Source organism: Bubalus bubalis, chromosome 5 (assembly GCF_019923935.1).
Source record: "Bubalus bubalis isolate 160015118507 breed Murrah chromosome 5, NDDB_SH_1, whole genome shotgun sequence".
NCBI classification, from domain to species: Eukaryota; Metazoa; Chordata; class Mammalia; order Artiodactyla; family Bovidae; genus Bubalus; species Bubalus bubalis.
Window position 1 is genome coordinate 77,697,259 of NC_059161.1, and position 25,753 is coordinate 77,723,011.

Genomic DNA, 25,753 nt, shown 5'->3' on the forward strand with positions numbered 1-25,753 from the left:
AGTGGCAAAAGGCGAAATGGGAACAGCCCTCTTTGATCCCAGAAGGTGCGTCAGGGAAAGTTGGATTTTGTTTAGCCCGGGATGGATACATCCTTCCGTGCTGCCACCAGAATCAGCGGGTCAGAGGAACCCAGGCTCCCCTCCGCCCCGCCTCGGGCGGTGAGTGTAGGACCACAGCGGAGGTTTTGACCTCTTTTTCCTCCCTCCCTCCCGCCCGCCCATTTCCAGCCCTTCCAAGGCTGGGACTTTATTAAGGCCGGTTCCTTCAGGCTGAGCCACGCGCTTGCAGGAACGCGGCATCTGGCGGAAAGAGCAGAGGTGACTTCTCCCCAGCAGGCAAGAGGCTGTGTACCCAAACAAGGTAGGGACGGTTCTCTCCGGGAACCGAGCCCGGGGCGCAGAGCAGCGGCAGGGTGGTTTGAGTCCCGGTGGTCAGAGCTGGCGGCTCCGCTGGGAGGTTTCCCGGTCTTGCCGAAGGCCGGAGGCACAAGGAAACAATTCCGTACGCAGGGGTAGACGCGCACCGGCGCACGCCTTTAAGGGGCGAGGGACGATCCCGGCGCGGCGTGGCGGCCCCGGGCGGCGGCACCACGCGGGGAGCGCAGGGACCCGCGAGCGGCCTCCAGCGCGCGTCACCCCGCGTACTGCGCCTCCCCGGCGCCCCGCCCCCGAGGCCGGGCCGCAGCCGAGCCCGCCCCCCTCGCCGCCTCTGATTGGGGGCTGCCGCTGTCCATCCGGAATCTATTTTTGATGGAATGGGGGTGCCACCCATTCTGCCCCAGATCACGTTTGCCGCTAGCAGCCAACCAGTCGGGCCCAAGTCTGCGGGCAAGAAGGGATTGGGGGCGAGCGAGCTCGGCCCCACGGCCCGCCGTCCGGACTGCCCCCCGCCCCGCCTGGGACGCGGAGATCTGTCCTGCCCGCCCGGGCCACCTACCCCTCGTGGAAGCAGAGCGGCGGCCTCGCTCGCCCAGCGCTGAGGCGAAATGTAGCAAGTCGGGTGCCGCGGCTGGACGCTCGCCTAGGCTGGGGTGTGTGTGTGTGTGGCGAGGGGCATCCGGGGGCCGAGGAGGACTGCAGAGGAGGAGGAGTGATGAGAAGAGGGGGACCCTTGCCTCCCCCGAGACCACGGGCCCCCGCCGCCAGTCGCCAGGCGCCCCCTTTCCTCCCGAGTGAGGGGCAGGTCAGTGCGGTTGGGTCTAGGGGGTGGGTGGCGAGGCCGAGGGACCTGGCACCCCGCGCGTTCGCTGAGTCTGTTTGGAGGAGAGGCCGGAGGGCCACCCAGATACTTCTCCCAATCCCTGGGTTCGGGGACACGAAAGCCATCTGCTTAGTCCCCTCCCCAGAGCATCCCGGGTCACTTTTGCCTCTTTCATCCCAGGGCCTAGGCCCGGTTGAAGTCTCTTTACTGGCAGCAGTGGATGAGGGGCTGGCTTCTCTCGCTACGAGCCCCGTTTCAGGTTAGGTAACTTGCCAGGAAGACGGGAGGAGGAGGGCCGGTCAGGTTTTAGCGGACTCAGAAACTTTTCTGGCACAGGAGCCGCGGGTTCTGTCCTGCTCAGAGGTTTCTTCCTGGATCTCTAGTGAGGGTTTTTGAAAGAACTAACAGGACAGTGTTTAAGGAGACTGGAAAAGGGAGTCCTGGTGACGTGAATGGCTAGAAAGAGAAAGCAATTCCTGTGGGCCGGTTACTGGAGTTTGATCCACCCTTCCCCAAACTGGAGTTGACTAATTGTGTGTGTTTGGAATACTTAAGGACCTATTCATCCTTCCTAGGGAAATTCTCTTTAAACGTATTTTTTACTCGTGAGAGCTCTTCTGGTGGGATGGAATCGGGTGGGAACAAGGCCTGGGGATTCCTGTAGGCAAGAAGAAGTGGGGCCATTACCCTAAAGAGACATGCATTTGGGAGCAAGTGCGTTTTGGCTTATGCTGCTTTTGTTTTTTATTTTGCTCTGTTTTATTTATTTTTTCCGATGGTGCTCTTTTGTTTTTGTTTTTAAGAATTCCATTATATCCAACTCTCAGTAACCCTGGGGAACAGGGCGAACCTAGAGAACTGAAATCTGTGCATAATAACCACAGTGTTACCGTCTTTCCCTTCAAAGTGAGATAATACTCTAGTCCTATCTGAAGAGCTCACAAGGCCGAGAGCAGGGGGGGAGAAGTAGCAGAGGCCGGGATCCAAGTCAGTGTCTGAGCTTTTTGTAACACTGTTGACTCTCAAGGGCAGGAGTGGGTAGGCCTCTGGCTCTTGGCCTTGGTCTGGCAGGCCTGCCCCATTGCCCGGGGAGTCCTACCAGTTTGTTGGTTTTTTTCCCTCAGGGACTAGGGTTTGTAGGGGTGTAGGGACCTTCATTCAGTAGTCAGATTCTCCCTGCTTATTTGCCTTGTGACTGTAAACTATCGCTTTCTACAGCCAAGTGGCTGTAGGAAGCTTGTGACTGAATTTGGAAGAGACCCCGCTGGGAGACCGCATTTTAGTAACCTTGGGTTCTTAATGGACATTCAAGAAGGGATCTTCCCCAGGACATCCCTTCCCATCCCCCATTGCTGAGAAGGCAATGCCAAGGTCTCCTGCACAGCATCTTCCCCGTCCCTGGCTGGCCCATCTCATGGCTGTTGACCATGGTGGTGGTCCCTGGTGGGCAGTGTGTTGCCTGTTGGGAGGATGGCAGGACTAGTGCCTACTGGGCATCCAGATGTTGCAGGGCAGGAATGGAGGGTGTTAGTGGAAAAGGAAGGAAAATAGCAAATTCCTTATGCCTGCCGTGTGGGAATATTCTCAGAGTAGGAGCTGTCTTCTGCCATATCGTAACATTCCCTTGTCTTCCTTCTTCCCACATAAGGTGTTCCATCCAGATTCTTGTGACTGTGAGGACCAGGGATTGGGGAAGATACAGGGTCTTCCCAGAAAGGAAGAACGTCTCTGGAAAAAAGGAGAAAGAGGGCTGACGCTGCCCTGGGACCAGCAGAGCCAGAGGAGCTGTGGGCAGCTGACGGAGCCCAGCCAGAGGCCACCCCAGGCCAAGTCTGCCTTCAGAAGGATCTGAACTTGGGCTGCTTGTCATCAAAGCAGGGCCACCTCAGAGGCACCCCAGACTTGACCGGGCTCTTCTGCTCTGGATGCCCCCGACTCTGAGGAGTCTGCGCTGAGAACCAAAGAAGTTAGGAGGCCAGAGGAGCTCCCCCCAAGAAGCTTCTTGGCCTGCTGGATCGGGCACCTGCACCCCTTGCGCCGGCTGCAGCATCTGGTGTGGAGTTTCCTGCTCCCCTCCAGCTTGTGGCTTCAGTGCTTGATGGGGCTGCCTGTCGGTGGATCAGCTTCTGAAGCGCCCGATCAGAGCGGAGAGCCGCGGGAAGAGGTCCCGCGGCCACCACGCCTGCATTCACCCCAAGACTAAGTTCTTTCCCAAGTCAGAAAGGGAGAGAGAGCGGAAAAACAAAAAGAAGAGAGTTCCCCCCTTCTCCTCCTCCCTCCGCGACATGTCCTCCAAGCCAGAGCCCAAGGACGCCCACCAGCTGAACGGGACTGGTCCCACCGCCTCAGCCTGCTCTTCGGAGGGCCCGGGCCGAGAGCCCTTGGCTGGGACCTCGGAGTTCCTGGGGCCCGATGGGGCGGAGGTCGAGGTGGTGGTGCCTGAGTCTCGGGCCAACGCCAAGGGCCTCCGGGAGGAGGATGCCCTGCTGGAGAACGGCAGCCAGAGCAACGAGAGTGACGACGTCAGCTCGGACCACGGCCCCGCCGCCCCCTCCCCGCTCAAGGAGACCTCCTTCTCCATCGGGCTGCAGGTGCTGTTCCCCTTCCTCCTGGCCGGCTTCGGGACGGTGGCCGCCGGCATGGTGCTGGACATCGTGCAGGTAGGGGCTGGGAGGGCGGCCCTGGACATTGAGCCTAGAGCCGTCTTTTCCTCCTGGGAGACTGTCTCTTGGAGCTTTTCTTCCACCTCCCTGTCAGAAGCAGCTGCTGCTTCCTGGAACACTGTTTCCCTTTGGATCATGTCCTCGGTTTCTTCTTCCTTTAGTCCCTTTCTACAGAAGCCTTGAGGAAGCCGGGTAGCCCTGGGACAGGTGGTCAGGGCTGTATTGCTTAAACAGAAGTAGGGTTGATTCCCAAGCTCAGGCTTGCAAGAGGAGAGATGGAGCAGCTTGTTGCCTGCCATCCCTCCTGGTCGTTCCTGCTGAGCCCAGCTCACTAGGAGACATTTAGATCGTGGGCCTTCTCTTTAGGCTTTCTTTCCCCTTTATTTTGCGGGTTTCAAGGATACTCACAGTAGAAAGCTCAGTCTCAAGCCTTCTCTTCATCCCCCTGCTGGGCAGGAATTTGTCCAGCTGCCAAGAGGGTCTCAAATTAAGCGAGAAGGTTCTTAAAGGCATTTTGTGTTGCTTGTCTTCGTGTAACCTTGGCAGGCTCTCCTTAGAGAATGGGGGTGGGTACATGCTGAGACATGATTTGGGGGGTTGGTGTGATAAGACATAGAAGTGCTGATTATGTGACAAATATGGGGACAAAATATAACCAAACCTGGGCAGAACTGTCTCTTCTCCTTGCTCCTTACCTGTCTTTCATGAACCTGTGGTGGGCAAAGAGAGCTCTTTGTGAGGCTCCTAGGTAGAATTAAGGACAGGAATTGGCAGAACCAGGAAGCTAAGAGCCAGGAATATGCTATGTTAGAGTATTGTGGGTTAGGACTTACCCAGGACCTCCAGGTCCCCAAGATGATTTAAAGCTTTATTTCCAGCTAAAGTTTCTGAGGCTTAGTAAGACACATAAAGCTGTCTGAAAGTGCTGGGTTTATCTAAGTTAATCATTAACATGTATCAGATTCCTACTGAGTTCTGGGCTCTGTCCTAGGTACTCAGAGAAATAGGAAGGCTGGAGGTGATCTGGCTTTTGCCCTTTGGGCCTCCCACTGCCCGCTGCCCAAACCAGTGAGTCCTTGGCCATGGAATCTCTCAGGAGGATGTGGATTTCAGCATCCCCTCCCCTTTGCCGAGCCAGCCCTACAAACGATGTATATGATAATACAGAGTCCTGCTGGCAAGTCTTACCAGGCCCCTGTCCCAGAAAGCAGGGTGGTTGGTTCTAGGAGGTTCTTTCAATGGTGTCTACCTGGACCACTTTGACTTGAGACCTTAGGGGGACCCTGCTCCTTTGATTGCTCCTGAGGATGGTGTTTATATCATGCCTTCTGTCTCCCTTAACCTGTCTCTTTGGGGATCATTCCTCATGGAGGTTGGGATGCCAGTCTGGAGCAGGGAGGGCAGGCTTTGGATTCCTCGCCCTGGTAGCTGCTCCCCCTCCTAGAGCAGTGAGTGGGGTAAAGAGAGGAGGAGAAATTAGACCAGGGTAGCAGTTTCTCCACCTCTTCCATCCCTTTCCTGTGGCCTGGGTTCTCATTCTCAGAGGTTTCCAGTTCTGGTTTGATGCCTCCAAAGGGGTGTAGAACCAGGGTCTGATGGTAACCTGGGAGGGATTATTGTATTTTCTAGAAAGTAAGAACGGTAGTGGGCAGCATCTGTTGGACTCTTCTGTGGACCTGTGAGGTTCAAACCATAACTGTCCCCATTGTGTAGCTAGGGAACCAATGGCTCAAAGGGATTAGTAACTTGTCCTTGGTCATCGGACTCTGAACCTATGTCCTTAAGCCTCTATAGCCTTTACCGTACCCATGGTTCCAAAGTTGGTTAAAGACTCTGGGAGGAGTCTGCTCTTTGTCTTTCCTTGAAAAACAGGGTAGACTGGAATCGGGAACAACTGGAGTTATATTCTAAATGAGCAAGAACAAAGATTCTTAGAGGGCCACTCCCTCCCCTTCTCTTACACACTCAAGGGAATTCTAGAGCTGGAAATGACTTCCGGCATCTTACCCCTTACCCTAAGACATTGAGAAACCCAGGTAGGTAATCTTTGGAGCCTGCCCAGGGTGCCAGGCCAGCATTTGCCCTTGGTGTGGCACCTTGGCTCACTGCAGAGCTAAGGGCCAGTTGGTATGGAGGACAGTGGCTGGTTTGTCTTTGTGCCCGCCCCCAGCCTTCTCCCGCAGCGTGTCTGGAGCAAGCCCTGCAGATGGCTGCAGTCAAGTCACGGCAGGGATGGCAGGAGCAGAGAAATCAGGGACCGCAGGGAGGTTTTTATTCCGTATCTAAGGGGGTGAAAGAGGTGACTGGCATCTTGGGGTCAGGAGGAGAGGGACAGTTTCTAATGATTCACACCTGCATTTCCCCCTCACAAGCTAAGCTGAACTGCAGTGGGATGGAGTCCTCTAAGCGGCCCTTGGGAGGAGCTGGCTGTAGGGTGTCCCCCGTGTCTCAGAGCAGCTCAGCAGAGGGCCATGCCGGTGCAGATGTCTCCTTGGTCCAAAGCCCTCATTTTCCCCACTGCTGCAGAAGCCCCAGTCTTTTCCCCAGGCCCGTTTCTGTCTCCTTTTATCTGCCCTCTCTCCAAAGGTATGTACAGCCACCTTTGCAGTGAGATAAGGGACTGACTACTGGCCAAAAGTAAGAAAAGGTTAAGTAGACTGCAGTCTGCTGCAACCGCCCCACCGCCGAGGCTGAAGTTCCCGAAGCATTTGGGAAGGAAACCAGGACTGGGCCCAGTGTAGGAAATGAAGGGGGTTGGGCTGGGGAGCCTCCATCCTGCAGAGGCCCTGCCCAGCCTCCTGGTTTAGTCCTGGGCTGCCCCAGGGCACCACACTCCCCTCTTCTGTAAGCCCTTGGAGGGATGGGGGTGGCAGGAGGTGGTGTGCCAGCCTTCCCTGGAATTCTGCTGCTGCTGCTGCTAAGTTGCTTCAGTTGTGCCCGACTCTGTGCAACCCCATACACGGCAGACCACCAAGTTCCTCGGTCCCTGGGATTCTCCAGGCAAGAATACTGGAGTGGGTTGCCATTTCCTTCTCCATCACTGGCATTCTAAGCTGTGTTAAAACAGGTGAGTCTCCCAGCTCTTTATCCTCACTATTCTTGTGCTGAAGATCCTGAGGAAAGGAGACACCCTGTCCCGTAAACACTCCTCCTCTGGCTTTTCCGTGTGTACAGAGGAGTCTGCAAAGGTCAAAGTGAATGGCAAGGATGGCTTTGGGGAAGCAGGGTGGAGCAGAAACATTCCTCCCTGGCTGGCCTGCCCCAAGGCTGCCTGTATTCCTGAGCGGAGCACTCAGGTTTCAGGTATCCACCTCCCTTATCACACTTTGTCCAGCTTTCTATCCCCAGGTGCTGCCCTGAGGGCCTCCTCCTTGGACACCTAGAGGATGCCTGCAGGTGGCAGGGAGAGCCGTAGGTGCAGACTGGGTTTACACTCATCTGAGCTGACTCGGTCCTCACCCTGAGAGTCAGCTCCGGCCCAGCTTCCCATGTTCTCCTGCAGTTCTCAGAGCTGCTGGGGGTCTGAGTTAGCTTTGTGTCTTTGACTCCAGCCTTTCCAGCCTGTGACTTTCTTCCCTGCTGTTCTCCTCCTGGAGGGGAAGAAGGCTCAGGGCAGAACACTCCAGGCACACTTGGTTCTCTCTTTGAGGCCAGAGGAGGTGTCAGATGGAAGAGAGAAGAGGAACAGACCAGGGTGAGACAGCAGTAGGGTCCCTGAGGTGTGAAACCTTTGGTGATGAGTCAGGATTATTGTGGGGGGCGGCAGGCTCATCCCTCCTCCAGGCTATCAGGAACCAGTGAGCCGCATACTGCCCCCCACACACACCATCCGCAGACAGAGAAGGAAGGGAAGAGGAGCCGCATTTCTGAGAAGCAGTGAAATCTGCCCCTGTGTGCCATGGGCATCTCCCGCCAAGGGGTTCCTGGAACGTGTCCTTTTCCATCCCCAGCAGAGCAGAAAGGCGTGGGTAAAGGCTTGGCTCGTGGGTCTGACTTCAGGGTCAGACACTTCCAGGCAGGGGGAACAGGACGGGCCTGAATTAGGCCAAAGCAGGAAGGAGACACACTGGGCCCCTTGCCGCTGTCTCTCTACCCACTGCTCATCTCAGGGCCAGCCTGCTTCCCGGGCCCTCCCAGAGCCATGCACACACACACACACACACACACACACACACGCATGTCAGAGGCTCCCCTGAGAGGCTTTTGTGGGTGAAGAAAGCATGTGTGTAGCCACCGGCTACTCTGACCAAGTGCCAGCTCAGGGTGTTGCTGGGTGGGGGGTCAGGTGGTGTGAGGGTCCAGACTGTCCCCTGGCAGGCCCGGAAGACAGGGCTGTTAGCATGGGTGCCCATCCTACTTGCTTGTCTGTCCGAATCACTGCTAAAGCCCCATCCCTTCTAGGTCCTAGTGTAGCTGAAGGAGAAGGTATATGTGTGCTGAGGGGGTGCGAGGATTTGAGGATATTTAGAACCTCATATATATATTTATATGTATAAAGTATTAGTATATAATATAGTGGCAGCTAGAGGGGTTAGCTGAGCTTCATATGTATTTTTTTTCTTAATCATAAAGACAATATTCCTTACAAACAATCCAGAAAATATTTCTGGCATACACTTGGAGTATTTCTTTTCGGGCTTCTTCACCCTGCCAATACACACACATACTTTACATACGCCTACCTGCAGATCACAGCTTTTCACAGAACCGGAGGCTTGGAAGCTGTGAGAGGTGGGTGTTATGCAGTGAAGAGGGGATATGGGGCTGGGCTCTGAGAGAAGCTTCCAAAACCTCCAGTCAGCCACTTTTATTGGGAGAGGGGGGTGTCGCAGAAGGAATGCTTGCTCTCTGAGCTACGTGTCCAGTTGAGGTGAGGGAGAAGGGGGCAGAGCGGGGCACGGCCCTGCCTGCTGGGAGCTGGAGCCCCAGCGGTATGCACCAGCCTTGGCCAAGAGCAACAGTGCCTGAGCTCCTCCAGGGCCCATGGGGCTCGTGGGGCTGCCTCCCCTCTAGGGGCCCCAGGGCTAAGAAAGGATGCGCCTCCCTCCCGGCTCTTCCTGTTGGTGTCTGAAAGCTCAGCAACTGTGGCTGAGGGTCAGGGGGTTTCTTTCCCATCCTTAGTGTTCAAGAGAGCACCTTCCCTAAAAAGATTCCTATGCCTTCCACTGTGAGAGGCTAGGCCAGGAGCCCCGGAAGGGTGCACTCTAGCCCTAATGAGAGGAGCCCTCCTCTGGGGTCCTGGTAGGGACCCCCACTGTCAACACGCACACCCCCATACCCACAAAAAGAACTCTGACAAGAAAAGAGAGATCCTTGCCTTTATAGGACCCCACGCCCGCCTCCCCCAGCCTCAGCCCCCTCTGATTTCCATGCTCCTCTTTTTTGTTGTTGTTGTTAAATTGTGTTAAAAAAAAAAAAAAACACATAACATAAAATTTATCATCTTAACCATTCTTAAAGTGCAGTTCAGTGGTGTTAAGTATATTCACACTGTTGTAAAATAGGTCTCCAAAACGTTTTCATCTTACAGAGCTAAAACTCCACACTCTACGCCTAAACATCGACTTCCCTTCCCCGCTCCTCCCATTCCCAGGTAACCAGCAAGCTACTTCTCTTTCCAGGAAGTTGAATGCTTTAGATACCTCGTATGAATGGAATCATATAGTATTAGTCTTTTTACGACTGGCTTGTTTCACTCACTATAATGTCCTTAAGGTTCATCTGTGTTGTTGTTACATATAACAGGATTTCTTTCCATTTTAGGGCTGAATAACTTTCCCTTGTGTATGTAAGACTATGTTTTGTTTATTAATTTATCCATCAACGGACACTTGGGTTGCTTCTACCTCTTGGCTGTTAGGAATAATGTTGCTATGAACACGGATATGCAAATATCTCTTTGACACCCTGCTTTCAATTATTTTGAGTATATACCAGAAATGAGATTGCTGGATCGCATAGTAGTTCTCGTCTTAATTTGTTAAGTAACAGCCATACTGTTTCCCATAGTGTTTGAGCCATGTTTCATTCCTATCGACAGTACTCAAGGCTTATAATTTCTCCACATCCTCGTCAACACTTGTTATTTTCTGCTTTTTAATAGTTGCCATCGTAACGAGTATAAGGTGACATCTCATTGTGGATTTGATTTGCAACCTTGCTTATCATTAACTGTAGAGTGTCAGTCCTGGAATTGCCATTGGGGACCATCTGATCTGGCCCCTAAAGTGTACGTTTTACAGTCAGGAGCTCAAGGCCTTGTAACTTGTCTAAGGAGCCCCTGCTGGCCTCTGTGGGACAATGTTGGGGACAGAGCACGTGGCCCACTCTTGTGGTCTCACGTGGGAGACCAAAGGCTGTCAGTCCAGTGCCCTTGCGTTTTGCTTCCTGACCTTGGTAGTCTGATCAGCCTGCGTATCTCCGTCTGGCTGCCTGACCCCTCCCCTCTCCAAACCTGAAAGCTTTCCATTCTTTTTTTATTATCATTTTTTAATTAAAGGATACTTGCTTTACAGAATTTTGTTGTTTTCTGCCAAACATCAACGTTTCCACTCTTAGAAAAGGAAGCACTGAAAGGAACTCACGTTGCCCTTGGGGCCAGGAAGGGTAACTCAATCCCAGCATTTCTTGCAAGCCTTCAGTTTCAGTTGCAATTAAAGTAGCTTTCAAATAGCCACTCCTGGCCCCTGCATTTCTCCTTCCCAGGACTGAATATAGTGATCTCTGAACCTCAGTAGTTCCCTCCTTTACAAAACAGGGATAAGAATACCTCCTACCTCACCAAGGTTTTTGATAGAGTAAAATGAAAACTGTACAGAGAGCCCTTAGCCTGGCACTTAGTGCAGACTTAAAAGACACTGGCTGGAAGACCGGGTCGGAGAGCAGAGCCTGATGGTCTCAGGGCTGGAATCCACGGCGCCTGTGCTCTTCCCGCACCAGGACCCCTCCGTTTCCTAACCAAGAGACTGGGGGAGCTTTCTGGGGTGACAGGGCCGAGGAGGAATGAAAAGCCTCTTGCAGACGAGCCTTCTGAGGTTTGGGGGCCACCGTCTTCATTCAGAGCCTCCTCTGAAGGAGACCAGCTGTGGCTGAGGCCCAGAGCCCTTGGAGATAGAAGCCAAACAAACTCTCTAATCTCCTTAGCCCCGTGGAGCCCAGCGCTCAACAGCTGAGACAACACCACCCGGGGCTGAGGCCACAAAGAAACTAGACTGAAGGCGATTTGAAGGGTGATTGCGCTGGAGTTCTGGGGTGTAAGCCAGCTCCAGGGTGACTCAGCTGCATGGGTCCCCACCATCTTCTCTCCTGGCTCCACAAAGTAGCCAGAGGAAGCAGAGCCAGGCTGGGGTCTCCTGACTGGGGGAGACCCTCTGCACATCCCCGGTTCTGGGTGGCAGGAAGGGGGCTATGTTGTTTGGAGCATCGTGGACTTGGTTTGCTTCCAGGATTCCTGGAGGAAAGGCGTCTGACCAGCTCACTCCCTGCTGATTCCACTTCCTTCTCAACCCCCTGCTCCCAGACTATCCAACTGTAACCAAGCAAGGGCTCGTGTGCCCACAGCACAGAAAGCCAAACTCTGATTGCAGGTTTGCAGCAAAGTAAGGGCATAAGGCAATGGCACCCCACTCCAGTATTCTTGCCTGGAGAATCCCATGGATGGAGGAGCCTGGTAGGCCGCAGTCCATGGGGTCATGAAGAGTCGGACACGACTGAGCGACTTCACTTTCACTTTTCACTTTCATGCATTGGAGAAGGAGATGGCAACCCACTCCAGTGTTCTTGCCTGGAGAATCCCAGGGACGGGGGAGCCTGGTGGGCTGCCATCTATGGGGTCACACAGAGTCAGACACGACTGAAGCGACTTAGCAGCAGCAGTAACAAGAGCTTACTGCAGGACACCAGGCAAGCCGAGGGAGACAAGCCTCAGAGCCTCTCCCACTTGGTCTTTGAGTGAGGGGATTTAAAGGAGAAGAACAAAAAAGCTCTGGTAACTCATCTTGCCCAGGAGAAACAACCTGAGCTTGTAACAATGTTATCACTGATCTCAGCAATTTTAGTCATCTGACTCTGGCTGATTGCTGTTTAGTTAGCAGAGGATTGAGGTCAGAAGGGGCAAGAAAGGGATTGAATTCAGACGGGGACAAGAAAGGGAATAAAGTTGTGGATAGAAACATTAATCGTAAACTCGGAGCAGAGTTTATTAATTAATCATAAACTCACTTTCAGGGGACTCAGTTTCACTTTCAACTTTGATGCCAGCCCTGTGGGGCCCTGAGATTCCTGGGTTCTGTTTCCCCCTTGTAGCACTGGGAAGTATTCCAGAAGGTGACAGAGGTCTTCATCCTGGTGCCTGCACTGCTGGGCCTTAAGGGAAACCTGGAAATGACGCTGGCATCAAGGCTTTCCACCGCAGTGAGTGTCCTGGCTGGAGGGAGTGGGGCACACAGAGACTCAGGCACCACAGAGCCTGGCCAAGAGGTCACTGCAGGCCTTTCTCAGCTGCTCAGGTCCGCAAGGTGGGTCCGGGCTGGAAAGGCTCAGGGAGATCCCAGGCTGGTTGTCCTGCCCCTGGTCAGGGGCTCCCTGCTCAGAGTGGTTCCCAGGCTTGGTTTCTGGAGGTCCCAGCCATCCCTGGACTCTTGCCCCACTCCCTGCTTCGCAACCCGCCTCGTGACTGTTTGTGCAGCTTTGCCAGGGGAGCATCACGCTGGTCCCTTCACCTGCACAGCCGGGGGCCTTCTCTGATCTCCAGCCCCACTCTGCAGCTGGGCCGGAGCAGAGCCAGGCCTTTCCAGTCCCCTCCCACCCCGCTCCCTCTCCCCCACGGCAGCTTGCTCTTCTGTAAGGGAATGGAGGAAGAGGGGCTGCTCGTCACTCCCACCTCCCACAACCTTAGATCAGCCATTGATGTTCGGAGACTAAACCAGATTCAGGGCCACAGGGCAGGAGGTAGGAAGTGGTAAAACACAGGAGGCCAGGAGAGCCAGGTGGCAGGGATGTCCCCGCATGGCCATGAGCCCAGAGAAGGGAGCAGAGAGAAGTGGCAGCCTGCCTAGCCCTCCCCATCTTGCCCTCCTGGCCTGCTCCCAGCCACCTCAGTCCTTCCCAAACACTCTCATGGCCTCTGTCCTGCACCAGCAGCTGACCTGTTCCCCTTGGATGGCCAGCTGGCTTCAGAGCCAGGGACTGATCGGGTCCTTCTCACCCGTATGGGGATGAGCTGCCCCATATGAGCAGGGCAGAGCCCAGAATTGGCCTCTGTCCTGAGAGGAGGGGAGAAGAGGGCGCTGCTTTACGAGCTCCCTGGCCACCCCCCAGCCAGAGGCAGGAGCTCAAGGCGGTCTTGCGCCTTCCCTCTCATCCAGCCCCTCCACTCTGCTTCACCTTCCTGCGGTCACACCCTGGTCCAGGGTCTCGGGGCACGTGCACCGTCTGCTGATCCAGGCATGATCCTAGTGAACAGCACTGCAGGCTTTCCCAGCCTGCCGCTCCAGACCCTGGTCCTCCCTTTCCCAGGCCAACATCGGGCACATGGACACACCCAAGGAGCTCTGGCGGATGATCACTGGGAACATGGCCCTCATTCAGGTAAGAGAGCAGGGACCAGGCCGGTGGGGCTCAGCCTCCTTCCTCCCTGGGCAGGAACGTGACAGGCCTGTCAGCACCCACTGGCCCCCGAGTGAGGCTCCAAGGTCCTGCTGAGCTGCCTTCTCCCAAAGGAACTCTAGGAGTTTTTCCCGATTTCGCAGGAAAATGGCCAAGATCAGGGGGATTCCCGGGATCTTCAGTGTCAGTTCTCTGCTTGCAGTGATGCAGGAGGCTTGTGTCCCCCCCCCCGGGCCACATCAGGAGGAGACTTGGAGTGCTGAAGGCCCTTGACCACTTTTGTCCCATGTCCCCATGAGGCTGCACAGTTTCTGGACCAGGAGTTCTTCCCCTTGAGTCCCAGGCCTGTGTCTGGATGAAGTCTCGGGCTCTGTGGACCCTCCCCCGGGCCCCAGAGGAACACTCCTTCAGCCAGTAACATGTCCTGGGCTCCTGCAGGGCGCACTACCCCGTACTGGTGTCTGGTGTGAAACTAAATAAATAAAGACATCATTCCCGCCTGGGAGGACTGGACAGGCCAGCTCTGCCTGCCTCCTGGAGCTGCTGGGGGCGGGAGGAGGTCTGGTTGAGTGCTCTGTGACCTCAGCTGAGAAGCGCTCTGCTCCCTGAGTCACGGCTCCCCTCCCCAGGTGCAGGCCACGGTTGTGGGCTTCCTGGCGTCCATCGCCGCCGTGGTCTTCGGCTGGATCCCTGACGGCCACTTCAGCATCCCGCACGCCTTCCTGCTCTGTGCCAGCAGCGTAGCCACGGCCTCCATTGCCTCCCTGGTCCTGGGTAAGGAGGGCGAGGGAGGGACAGAGGGGGAGGCAGGGCGGTCCCAGAGGTGTCTGAAACCAGGCCCCTCCGGTCTCCCTCTCCGTTGCTGGATGCCCCGTCATCTCATCTTCCCCTGCCTGGCCCCTCTCCTTCCTCCCCAGGCATGATCATGATTGGAGTCATCATTGGCTCTCGCAAGATTGGCATCAACCCAGACAATGTGGCCACGCCCATTGCTGCCAGCCTGGGTGACCTCATCACCTTGGCACTGCTCTCGGGCATCAGCTGGGGACTCTACCTGGAGCAGGGTGAGGCTGAGGTCACTGAGGATGCCACCAGGGTGGATTCCTGAGTGGGACTGGGAGATGTGGTAGGGCTTTCGCACATGTGTAAGGATTTCTCCTCTGTTCCTAACCATTTGGTTGGAACACAGTTTGTAATAATTCCCTGCCTCACAGAGATGAGGCTGAGTTCTTATCTCAGATTCATGCAGGCAGTGGGAGCAGGGGTGAAAGTATCTTAGAAGTATACTTGGTCCTATGGAGGGGGAAGGGGAAAGGGCAAAGGAAAGGAACTAAGGCTGGAATCTGCTTGTACAATGAAAGAGAAGAGATGGGGATTTTTCCAGGGATCAAAGCAAGAAACTTAGGATCTGGTCTCTGCCCCTAATAAGTTCAGTGTCTGAAGAGGGTTCACCTTGGTTTCCTCATTTACAGAATGGAAAGGGCTGGCCCCCGTGTACCTCCCGGGTTAACAGCGAGCATCAAATGAGTGGATACATTTGCTGGCATTTAGCGTGATGTTACCGTTGGTCTGTTGGGATTTTGCAGGCTGAGCTGAGGGGAGGCTGGGAGCAGGGAGCCCGCGCTCACCTGCGTCTCCTCTCCACCTCTCAGGAATCTGGCAGTACATCTACCCACTGGTGTGCGCCTTCTTCGTGGCCCTGCTCCCCGTCTGGGTGATGCTGGCCCGACGGAGCCCGGCTACAAGGGAGGTGCTGTACTCGGGCTGGGAGCCCGTCATCATCGCCATGGCCATCAGCAGGTAGGCTCAAGCCCCTACCCGCCGCCCTCCAGCCCTGGAAGGAGGAAGTGCGGCCCGGACCCTAGAAATGCCTTCAATAGTGGCTCAGTCACACGTGCTTCTATTGGAAGTGACAGAGCCGTGTGACGGGGTTTCATTAGAAACCACATCGGCTTAGGGAGCTGACTACACACAGCTGGGCTCAGGAACATAGATGATCGGGCCCCAGCATTCTCCGTCTCTCGGCTCTGCTTTTCTCTGTGCTGGTCTGCAGCTTCAGGTTTGCTTCCATAAACAGGCGGAGAGAGATTGTTTCTCTAAAGTCTTCTGCAAAGTCCCATTATAGAATTTCACTGACTGTCCCTGAACCAGTCACTGTGGCCTCAGAGATGTGCAGCTCTGACTGCATGGGCCTGGGGCCACGCCCTCATTGGAGCAGGGTCACGCAGACCACAGTGGCCAAGTCTGGGAGAGCTAGTTCCCCGAGGAAAAATCCAGCCTTCTTACCAGAGGGGAAATAAACACCGAGCAGGCAGGGCAGCCGGCAGCTCCTCACACCGACTTGGAAGGTGGTTGAAGAAGGTGGCTGCCTGACCCAGCAGCACCAGCTTGCCCGGGGTGCTGTGCTAGGGTGAATGTCAGGAGCATCAACTGGTTCTGGCAAGGGGAGGCGAGGACTGGAGGACAAGGGACTCCTGGGAGCCGCCTCACTGCCCACGTCCAGACGGACCTGCGGCCACACCCCAGGGACCAGAGCAGAAGCCTTCAGTGGTCTTTGTGTCTGTGCAGTGTGGGAGGCCTCATCTTGGACAAGACGGTTTCAGACCCCAACTTTGCAGGGATGGCTGTCTTCACACCTGTGATTAACGGTGAGGTCTCAGCATCAGCTGCCAGGGGGGGAAAGGAGAGGGCTGGATCAGAGGGTCTGGGGGCTTTGTATCAGTCAGGGTTCTATCAGGCAAGAGAGTCCAGCTCAGAGAGTTCAAGACTTGGATTGGTTCCTGGAACCGGCGCTTGAGCATGGGGTGCTGGGTCCGCCTAGCTTCGGAGAGGGACTGATCACGGCAGGGCTTGTCCCCTGAGCTATGCTTGTGACCGCAGGTGCACACGCTGTCTGGGTAGAGAAGTCAGGCTCCCTGCGTCTACGCATCTGTCCCTGCCCATGCTCTCTGCCTGCCGGGGCTATAGGGGACTGCTGTGTCTCCGTAACTGGGAGGATGGGAGGAGCCTTGAAGACACCCCGGAAAGGAGTCTCCCTGCTCAGTGTCTCCATCTTCTCCTAGGGACTGGTGGATGGGTCACGCCCTCCCCGCTTCCCAAGCCCACCGCGGCTTAGGATTCACGTGTCTCCACAGGTGTTGGGGGCAATCTGGTGGCCGTGCAGGCCAGCCGCATCTCCACCTTCCTCCACATGAATGGGACGCCAGGGGAGAACTCGGAGCAAGCCCCCCGCCGATGCCCCAGCCCCTGTACCACCTTCTTCAGCCCTGGTAATGCCAGAGTTCCCGCCTCCTCTCCTGGGTTCACATCATCACTTAAGAAACAGCTGGAGCCCGGTTATGCGGGTTCTCCTCATCTGTTGGGCTGTGTGCACCAGCTGTCCTAGAAGGGGAGCCCAGGCAGGAAGGCTGGCCTTTCCTGGGGCACCCTGGGGGCTGGGTGCCGTGGGACAGATGCAGACTCAGTCCGCCGTCTGCTGCCCTGGAGTGCAGCACGGCGCCTCCTGGCTGTGAAACGCCTCCTGGCGCCAGATCGCCCCCTTCTCGCCTCACGCCCCCTCTCCGCTGGTCCTAGATGTGAATTCTCGCTCGGCCCGCGTGCTCTTCCTCCTCGTGGTCCCTGGACACCTGGTGTTCCTCTATACCATCAGCTGTATGCAGGGTGGGCATACCACCCTCACCCTCATCTTCATCATCTTCTACATGACAGCTGCTCTGCTCCAGGTGCGGACAGGCAGGGGCGTGGGGGGGCCAGGGCTGCCCCCAGGGGTGGGAGGGGAGGGGCCAGGGCCACCCCCAGGGGTGGGAGGGGAGGGGCCAGGGCCGCCCTCAGGGGTGGGAGGGGAGGGCCAGGGACCGTGTGGCCAGTGAACGCTGGACGGGGGCTCAGGAGAGCAGACCGCAGTTCCAGCCCAGTCCGTAAGAGGCTGTGTGGCTTTCGGTGAGTTGTTTTACTTCTCTGAGCCTCAGTGGTACATTTGCAAATCGAGGGGAGTGAAGCAGAGGTGCTGAATTTCAGGCAGGTGCCACCCCCACTGGCCTGGCCATGGAGCTCCTTGTGACTTTGCTCACATGCTGGGCTTCCTTGGGAGATTTCACTTGAGTAGAGGATTTCACAGCTTGAGAATGTGTCAAAACCACTGTGCTAGGCAATCTCTAGGATCCCATCCAGCCTTCCTACTCTGTAATACTAGGATGTTTTCTCCCTTGCTGTTTACTACATTTTTTCAACTTTTTATTTTGAAATCATTATGTATTCATAAGAATTTGACCCCCAAAAAATGTGCTGAGAGAGCCCCTGTACCCATCACCCAGCTCCCCACAGCTGGAACATCTTGCATGATTATAGCACACCACCAAACCCAGGAAGTCTGTGTTGGTATAATGCACAGAGCCGCTCGGATTGCACCGGTTTTCCGTGCGATCTCGTGCGTGTGCAGGTCTATCAGTCCTACGCTCATGAACCACCACCGAAGTCAAGACACAGAACAGCTCCGTCACCGCAAGGCTCTCGTGCAAGCCCTTTATAGCCAATCTAATCCTTACTATTACATTTTCAATCTCTATAGATTTGTTTTTTGAATAGGTTAGTTCAAAAACTTTGAAAGGGTCAATAGAGAAACCTCACTGAAACATCTTTCCTCCCCTCTTGGCATGCACCCAGTTCTCTTCCTCATGGGTGTCCTCTGTTCCTCTCTTTCTTTTTTTTAATAGAGTTGACTAACACTGTTGTGTTAGTTTCTGGTGTACAACAAAGTGATTCATACATAGAGATATAGGTTAAGCTTAAGTCACTTCAGTCGTGTTCGACTCTGTGCGACCCCATAGACGGCAGCCCATCAGGTTCCCCCGTCCCTGGGGTTCTCCAGGCAAAAACACTGGAGTGGGTTGCCATTTCCTTCTCCATAGAGGTATAAAGGATACATATATACATCCTTTTTCATATTCTTTTCCATTATAGTTTGTTATAAGATATTGAGTATAGCTCCCTGTGCTATGTAGTAGGATCTGCTATATATAGATCTGTTGATCTATATCTCTTATATATTCTTCAAGCTTATTCCACATTTAGGCAAGCAAACATACATATTTTTCTCATTTTACTCTTTTTTTTAACACACATATTATTGGGTGTCAGGACATCTTGGCTAGGTCTGGGCCAACCACGTGCAGTTCCCCACAGCCGTTACCCCAGTTGCCACGTTCTGTTGCGAGTTGGGGTGAAGCGCATGTTGCAGAGCAGGGGTGGGTGTGGGCGCCCAGGGTCTGTGGCTGGAGGGCGGCCCTCGGCCATGTTGGGAAGGGCGAGCCTGCCTCCATTCCCCGCTGTGAACACGCCGGGGGCCACGCTCACCTCCTCTCTTCTCCAGCTGGTGCAGGGCTAGGGTGGGACACCTGATCCCCTCTAAAGGTTCCTCCTGATCCCCTCGCTGCCTTCTCCCGGCATGTTCCCAGGGCCTGCTCAGGAGGCTGGAATGTGGAGACAGCTGCTGCCTGTCCCTTCCTGGGGCACGTCCCAAAGTCCTCTGGCCATGTTCTTTATTTGGGACCCTTCTGCAGCTGCTGGCAAGGGTGTGAAGTTATGGGGGTGGGGCAGGGTTCAAGGGGGCTGTCCCTCACTCAGGGTCAGGGCCACAAAAGTTCAAGGCCGCTATGTGCAGGGCAAGGCAGAAGGTGAAGGATGCTGAAACTGTTAACCTCTGCCTTCCTTGGAGAGAAGACTGGAGAGCAACCAGTTTGCCTAAATTTAGATATCACATCTGGCTTCCGGATCCCCCAGTGGGCTCTGGTTCCAGGAACTAAGCCCCTTTGGGCAGAATTTGCATACCACAGTATTTACAAAGTACACTCAGGAGTAAAACCTCCCAAATGACTGTTTCAGAGCTTTACCGTTAGAAACCATTTCATTCTTGCTCAGATGCAGTCATCTGGGGAGCCCAACTGCCAGGAATTGTGCAGAGTATAGAGAAGATGCAGGCCTGTGGACATCCCATAGTATTCTAGGTCAAGTGCATCGCCAACTTAAAAGTGCTTGTAAATCTTGTTCAAAGGCAGATTCTGATTTAGCAGATCCAGCATTAGGCCTAAGATTCTGCATTTTTCACAAGCTTCCAGCTGTTGATGTCCCTGGTCCTGGGCCCACTAGCAAGGTTCTAATCTAGATCATCATTAATTATCTGTAGTAATGGAAGAAAAGCAAGGGACAGATACATCACAGTAGCAGATCATCCAAAGTGTCTTTTGAATTGATACGCACTGTGTGCTTGGTATTCAGCTGACTTATTCCTAACTCTATTTTGCTAGGACTAATGTTAAAATAAACTTGCATTCTTTGAGCAGAATGGGAAGGGTCAGGAGGAAGGCAGCTTGGGATAATCAACTGTTACTCGGACAACTGTGCCGGCAGCAGCCTCTCACACTGTCCTTATTCCACTCTGCTCTGAGGACAAATCCCTCTCTGAAAAGCAAACTCCAACCCCCCAGCCGCCTGCTGGGCTCCCGCAGAGGCCAACATGGCAGGAATTGGAGTGACCCGAGAATAGGATGACCCAGAATTAGAGGCAAGAGGACTGAATTCCTGCAACAAGTAGGATGTTGATTAGCAAGCCTCTTGTCGGGTAAATTTGGGAGCAGAATGTAATGTAGGCGGCTCCGGAGAACAGAGGCACCTTCCTTCCCGATGAACTCAAATTCCTTCTGTCATCTGTTCGAGGTGGTCACTGTGGGCTGGAGGAGCAGAGAGGGGTTGCAGGGGCAAAGAGATGAGCTGACTTGCTTAAGGACTGGCTGCAGCTAGCCGAGCCTTGCGGTGCAGTGAATGGGACGATCGCGTGGCCTCTGGCTCCCCCTGGAGAGGGGTAGCTGTAGGCTGGCCCTTCTGTCCTCCAGGTGCTGATCCTGCTCTACATCGCAGACTGGATGGTGCACTGGATGTGGGGCCGCGGCCTGGACCCAGACAACTTCTCCATCCCGTACTTGACAGCCCTGGGGGACCTTCTCGGCACCGGGCTCCTGGCACTCAGCTTCCACGTCCTCTGGCTCATTGGGGACCGAGACACAGATGTCGGGGACTAGCCCGGTCACTCAACCTTCTCTCCACCTTTCTGCACTTTCTGTTTGAAATTTTTTTTGGGGGGGGGGCGGTCTTCTTCCCCCGCCCCCACCCCACTCGACACTCCCATCTCTTTCTAGGACTTCATGTGGATACCGAATTCTCATTATTTTCAATGGGAATTTTTATACATTGAGCCAAGTTTGTAGAGTAAGAATTCAGACAGGACAGATGGACTGAGATGAACAGTACAAGTAGGTGTTTGGGCCAGTCACCAAGTGCAGCTGCACGGTGGGTGCCTCCAGGGGAGATGCCTGGGCCAGGGGTCTCCATCCAGGATGTGGGGACACTTGGTTTAGCTTTAGCAAACTCCGGTTCTGGTTTGGGGGGTTTGTCTTTGTTTTCTCTTTTTCTTTTTGGTTGAACAGAGGGATAAATGTCGCTCTCCCCTCCCCCCACACATACGTTTTCTAGAAGTGGACCAACTTCAAAGCCCTAAGCAAGAGACAGCTGCTCCTAGCCCCAAGTAATCCTAGCCCTGTTCTCTGCCCTGCTCTCCAAAAGGATGAGGTGAACTCCTTAAATTATATACCTGCTCCTCACCCAACTGCCTGATAAATACCACCAGCCCCTCCCTCTGATCTTTTTTCCAACTGACTGCCTCATCCAAGAAGAAATGAGCCATGACCTGGTCTCCCTGTTGGCCCATGTCCACCCATAAGTTTGCCAAAATCAACATCCTCCCTGGACCCAGAGACCTGATTCTTCATCTCTGTTCACCTTTATCTCTAATGATTTCTAAGCATGACCTTCCCCAGAGCTTGCCGCGTTGGCTTCCGAGATTAGGGACGGAGAATGGGTTTGTGGAGAAGCGCTGGGCGGTTGATGGGTGTTTCCCTGCTGCTGTTTCTCCCGATTATGATTTCTGCCATAATCACATGGCCCCTGAGAATCTCTTGCTTCCTGAAATCACTCATTCTTTCATGCCGTGGAAGTCAGTTTTCCTCTCTCTCAGCTTCTGCCCACATCCATCTTGTATTCATTCACTCATTTAGCAAATACGCAGCTTCCCCAAGAGGCGCGATTCTGCAGGCACAGTCTGACATTCACTGAGCGCTGTTTATTGAGCGCCTACTACACGTCAGGTCCTGTGCTGGATACTGACTGGCCAGAGGAAACACAGTCCCGCCCTCGCCTCGTTCCCCGGGTGCAAAGGCTGTGTGCCCTTTTCAGTCTAGCAGAGAAAGCGTCCTCACTGTACTCCCCTCTTTGTCCAAGCAGGGTCTGCCTCTCGACGCCGCTCCTGGCTCCCACCTGCATGCGTCACTGGCCACAACTCAGGCCCCATGGCTCAGCCACTACTGATTTCCCTAAACTACCCCGTCTCACCCTCGCTTCCTTCCATCTCCTCACCAGTCACCTGAAAGAGGGTTCAGATCTAGAAGGCCAGACATCCACCCACTGCTTCCAGTTTACCCAGCGCAGGAGTGGGAGAGCACTGGGGCCTCTGCATCCTCCCAGCACGTTACTGTGAACAGGTCAGAATTCTGCTGCCCACACTCACGTGTGGACAGACCTGGGCATTCAGATGCAGGTTTCTTCCAGCCTCTCTGTCCATAGCCTGCCCTTCAGCTCTCCCCCTCTTGTCAGCTAAAGGGCCCGTCTCCAGAGGAAGGCCAGGCAGTGACCCCGCTCTTACCACCACCCTGCCTCACCCCAAGGAACTTGCCCTACACCTCTAGAGACTCTTTCTCTCTCTGCATTTCCACCCAGGCCACCCGCCAGAGCCTAGACCCTTAGACCTGGAATCGTAGAGGTTACCCAGCTGGGGCTTCCCCCAGCAGAGTTCACTGACACCAGCCCAGCCTCGTTCCTGCTCTTCTCGGGCCTTCTCCTATCTTGTCCATCTCCAGACACGTTTGCACAGACTCTTGTACAGGCATCAGAACCAACTCCTCCGCCCCCAAGGCTGTGCCCCTGTGGTCTGCAGTCACCCCCGCCCCAGGCACTCAGCCCTTTCTTCTCTCTGGAGTTCACCCAGGCTGCCCTGGAGGAGTCCGGTGTGCCCTCCTTTGCCAGAGAAGCGGGAAGGTAGGCGTGCCCCAAGCCCTGAGGATGAGCAGAGGGAGGTCTGCAGGGCGAGAGGGAAAGAAAATTAACTTCATGACTTTCATGGACGATCCATTTCTTTTCCCCCGATTGCACAAACCACATGGACTTCTGGCCTGGCTGTGGGGAGCAACATTGGTTTACTCTTATATCCTTAAAAAGTTACAGAACTGTGTCCTAAGAGAATTATTTATAGTGACTATAACTGAATTGACAAATGTCAACATAACTGATAAATTATATTTGGTAAAATAAAGAGGACGTTTATTTAGGTGGTTGGTGGCTCCTGTGTGTCTCATCCAAAAGCAGCTTCCCCTGCTGCCTTGGGCCTGCTCTGTGGCCCCACCCCTCCTTGCATAGAAGTGGAAAGAGGCCAGAGAGTGACAAGAAACGAAATAGCTCTTAAATACAGAGATGTGTGATAGGAAACAGTCATTTCTTGAGAAGCAGCCAGTGCTGCTCTGGGGCATCCTCCCTGCTCTCCACACAGTGATTCGGCCTTGGGTGGGGTGTTGGCAAAGGGCGCACATTGGTGTTAAGAGTCCTTCCTGCAGAGGTTTATCCCCTGCTTGGGCCACACTGACAATAGCTGTATTTGTTGAGTACTCGCACTTGGCTTCACCATGCTCAGCACTGTAAGGGCTTAGAAATGAATAGTTGACTGCAAAGGGTTTAGAATCTGGCCTGGATCCAGATCTTCTAATTGTATTTGTGTGACACTGGACAAGCTGTTTACCCTCTCTGAGCTTCAGTTTCCTCATCTGTACAGATACCTAGGGTTGTTAGGAGACTCCAATAAGACAGTTCACAGAAAGCAATAAACACCACCTGGCACACACCAAACCCCAACGTAGTAGTCATTTTTAAAGTGAAAGGGAAGTGGGCCAATCTCTAGACAATGTCAATACACTGACCATAGGGGTGAATCAGGAGTGACTGGGGAGCAGGCAGGTGGAAAGAACACCTAACCAAGTCTTGAGGTCAGGGAAGTCTTAGAGGAAGCCAGGAAGAATAGGAGAGCAGCATGAGAGGAGAGAGGCGACATGGAGGAGAAATGGTGAGCTGAACAGGGCAGTGAGCCTGGCGCCTTTGGGAACTACAAAGTTCATACGACTGGAGTTTGCAGGGCAGGGAGTGATAACACAGCCTTCTGAGAGACACGCATGTCTGTGACAAAGCAGTTTCTCTGAGATGGCAGGTAGGGAAGGGCAGAGTCACAGTGCAGCCCCACCCAGGCCTGACTAAAGCCTCTGCTGGGAACCGCTGCCCACCCAGGACACGCCCCCCAAAGATTCAAGACCATGTTACATAGCACACAGTGCTGAGCAGTACCCTACTCAATGATCAGCCTTCTTTTTTCCAGCTTTATTGAGATAAAATTGACAAATAAAATTGTAAGATAGTTAAAGTGTGTACTGTGATGACTTCATATATGTATATGTTGTGAAAGGATTCCCGCCCCCCCATTGAGTTTACACATCCATCACTTCACATTATTACCATTTTTTTTTTCTGATGAAAACATTTAAGAAATCAGCCTTTTATAATGGGCCTGGACTCTGGGACTAACTCTTCAAAGCAGTAATATTTAAAGTTAATGGAAAGAGTATAGTTGCTTGCTAATTATTATTTAGATAATATTTCAATATGCAATATTTTATATGATATAGTTTTAAATAATAGCCTCACTTGCAACTTCAATATTATCTCTAAAAGCTCTGCACAAAAGATTTTATCACCATTTTACAAGGGATAGCCTTTGGCACAGAAGGGTTAAGTGCCCAAGGCTGTGGATCCACACCCAGCTTTCTCTCAGCCCACCACGCCTGGAGCCCAATGAAAGCACTGGCCAAGCTGTCCCTGCATAGACAACACAAGAGCATTATACTGAAATAGTCAAAAATATAGTGCATGTTATCCCAGTTTCGCCCTTGAGACACCTTGTATTGCTGCAAAACTGTAACTGTCTACAGAAATAGACAGTATCTTCCAGTGGGCATTTAAAAACAAGCTTTCCAGGCGCTGTCCTATCCCTGATGATATTTTTGCAACATAATTATAGGCAACACCACCAACCCTGAGATCAGTCAGCTGGCTGTCTCCTGAAATCCAGCTGTCTCCAGCTAAAATTCAGTAACTGAATTCAGTAACAGTGTAGTGCTGTTTACTGCACTATATTTTAGGTTATCTAGATATAAAAATTTTTAATATGACTCCCAAGAAAGTGTCTGGCTTGGGAAAAAAAAGTTTTTTAAAAAGCTAATAAGAAAACAAACTGCTGGGAATTCCCTGGTTGCCTAGTGGTTAGGATTCCAGGCTTTCACTACCATGCTGCTGCTGCTGCTAAGTCGCTTCAGTCGTGTCCGACTCTGTGCAACCTCATAGACGGCAGCCCGCAAGGCTCCGCCATCCCTGGGATTCTCCAGGCAAGAACACCGGAGTGGGCTGCCATTTCCTTCTCCAATGCATGAAAGTGAAAGGTGAAAGTGAAGTCGTTCAGTCGTGTCCAACTCTTAGCGACCCCATGGACTGCAGCCTACCAGGCTCCTCCGTCCATGGGATTTTCCAGGCAAGAGCCCTGGAGTGGGGTGCCGTTGCCATAGCCTGGGTCCAATCCCTGGTCGGCGAACTGAAATCATGCAAGCCATGTAGTGCAATCAAATCAATAACAACAGAAAAATTGCAGGAAAGTGAGGACCAGTTAGCCAGCCAGAAAAAAACAGTTTTTAACATAATTTGTAAGGCCTTATGGCTATATTCATGTTTGGTTAAGTGGGGTTGACTAATATTGTCTAGTCGTTGTTTTTTTTTTTTTTTTAAGTTAAATGAAAATAGTCCCAAATAAGTAAAAAGTATGTCACATTCGGAGCACCGTATAATGTCTTTATTTTGAACATATTGGAACAAATTTCTTATTTTGAACATTACAGAAACTATTTTCTCTTAGATTCTATCAGGGAAATGTTGAACATGTAGGTAGAAATCATTGCTTTAAGGGAGCTCTAAGTTATGACCTGCCTGGGACGCACACGTGATTATCTGTCCTTGACTCTGCACTGTCACATATGTGACTTTCAAGTTCATTACCTAACTTGTTGACTACCTCACAAATTACTCTGAAATA

The 25,753-nt window shown here is 53.4% G+C and overlaps 1 protein-coding gene across 2 annotated transcripts; it reads left to right on the forward strand.

Annotated features, from left to right (window-relative positions):
• The first annotated feature begins 251 nt into the window (after window positions 1–251).
• On the forward strand, window positions 252–22,900 carry SLC41A1 (solute carrier family 41 member 1). 2 transcript variants are annotated; one of them, XM_006052904.4, is made up of 11 exons: window positions 252–361; window positions 2,850–3,861; window positions 12,169–12,276; window positions 13,381–13,452; window positions 14,100–14,244; window positions 14,388–14,534; window positions 15,123–15,270; window positions 16,039–16,118; window positions 16,605–16,739; window positions 17,044–17,192; window positions 20,358–22,900. In XM_006052904.4, exons 2-11 carry the CDS (start codon window positions 3,487–3,489, stop codon window positions 20,541–20,543), a joined length of 1,545 nt encoding a protein of 514 aa, XP_006052966.3. In that variant the 5' UTR covers window positions 252–361; window positions 2,850–3,486; the 3' UTR covers window positions 20,544–22,900. The 2 variants fall into 2 exon arrangements, with proteins under 2 accessions (XP_006052966.3, XP_006052965.3); XM_006052903.4 differs by lacking the exon at window positions 252–361 and adding an exon at window positions 770–1,183.
• Window positions 22,901–25,753: the final 2,853 nt, after the last annotated feature.

Excerpts from the sequence above, each read along its gene's own strand:
- SLC41A1 (XM_006052904.4), top strand. The coding sequence starts at position 3,487 with ATGTCCTCCAAGCCAGAGCCCAAGGACGCCCACCAGCTGAACGGGACT. Across the intron at positions 14,245-14,387 it reads CATTGCCTCCCTGGTCCTGG|GCATGATCATGATTGGAGTC; the intron begins GTAAGGAGGGCG and ends CTTCCTCCCCAG. Across the intron at positions 16,119-16,604 it reads CTTCACACCTGTGATTAACG|GTGTTGGGGGCAATCTGGTG; the intron begins GTGAGGTCTCAG and ends GTGTCTCCACAG.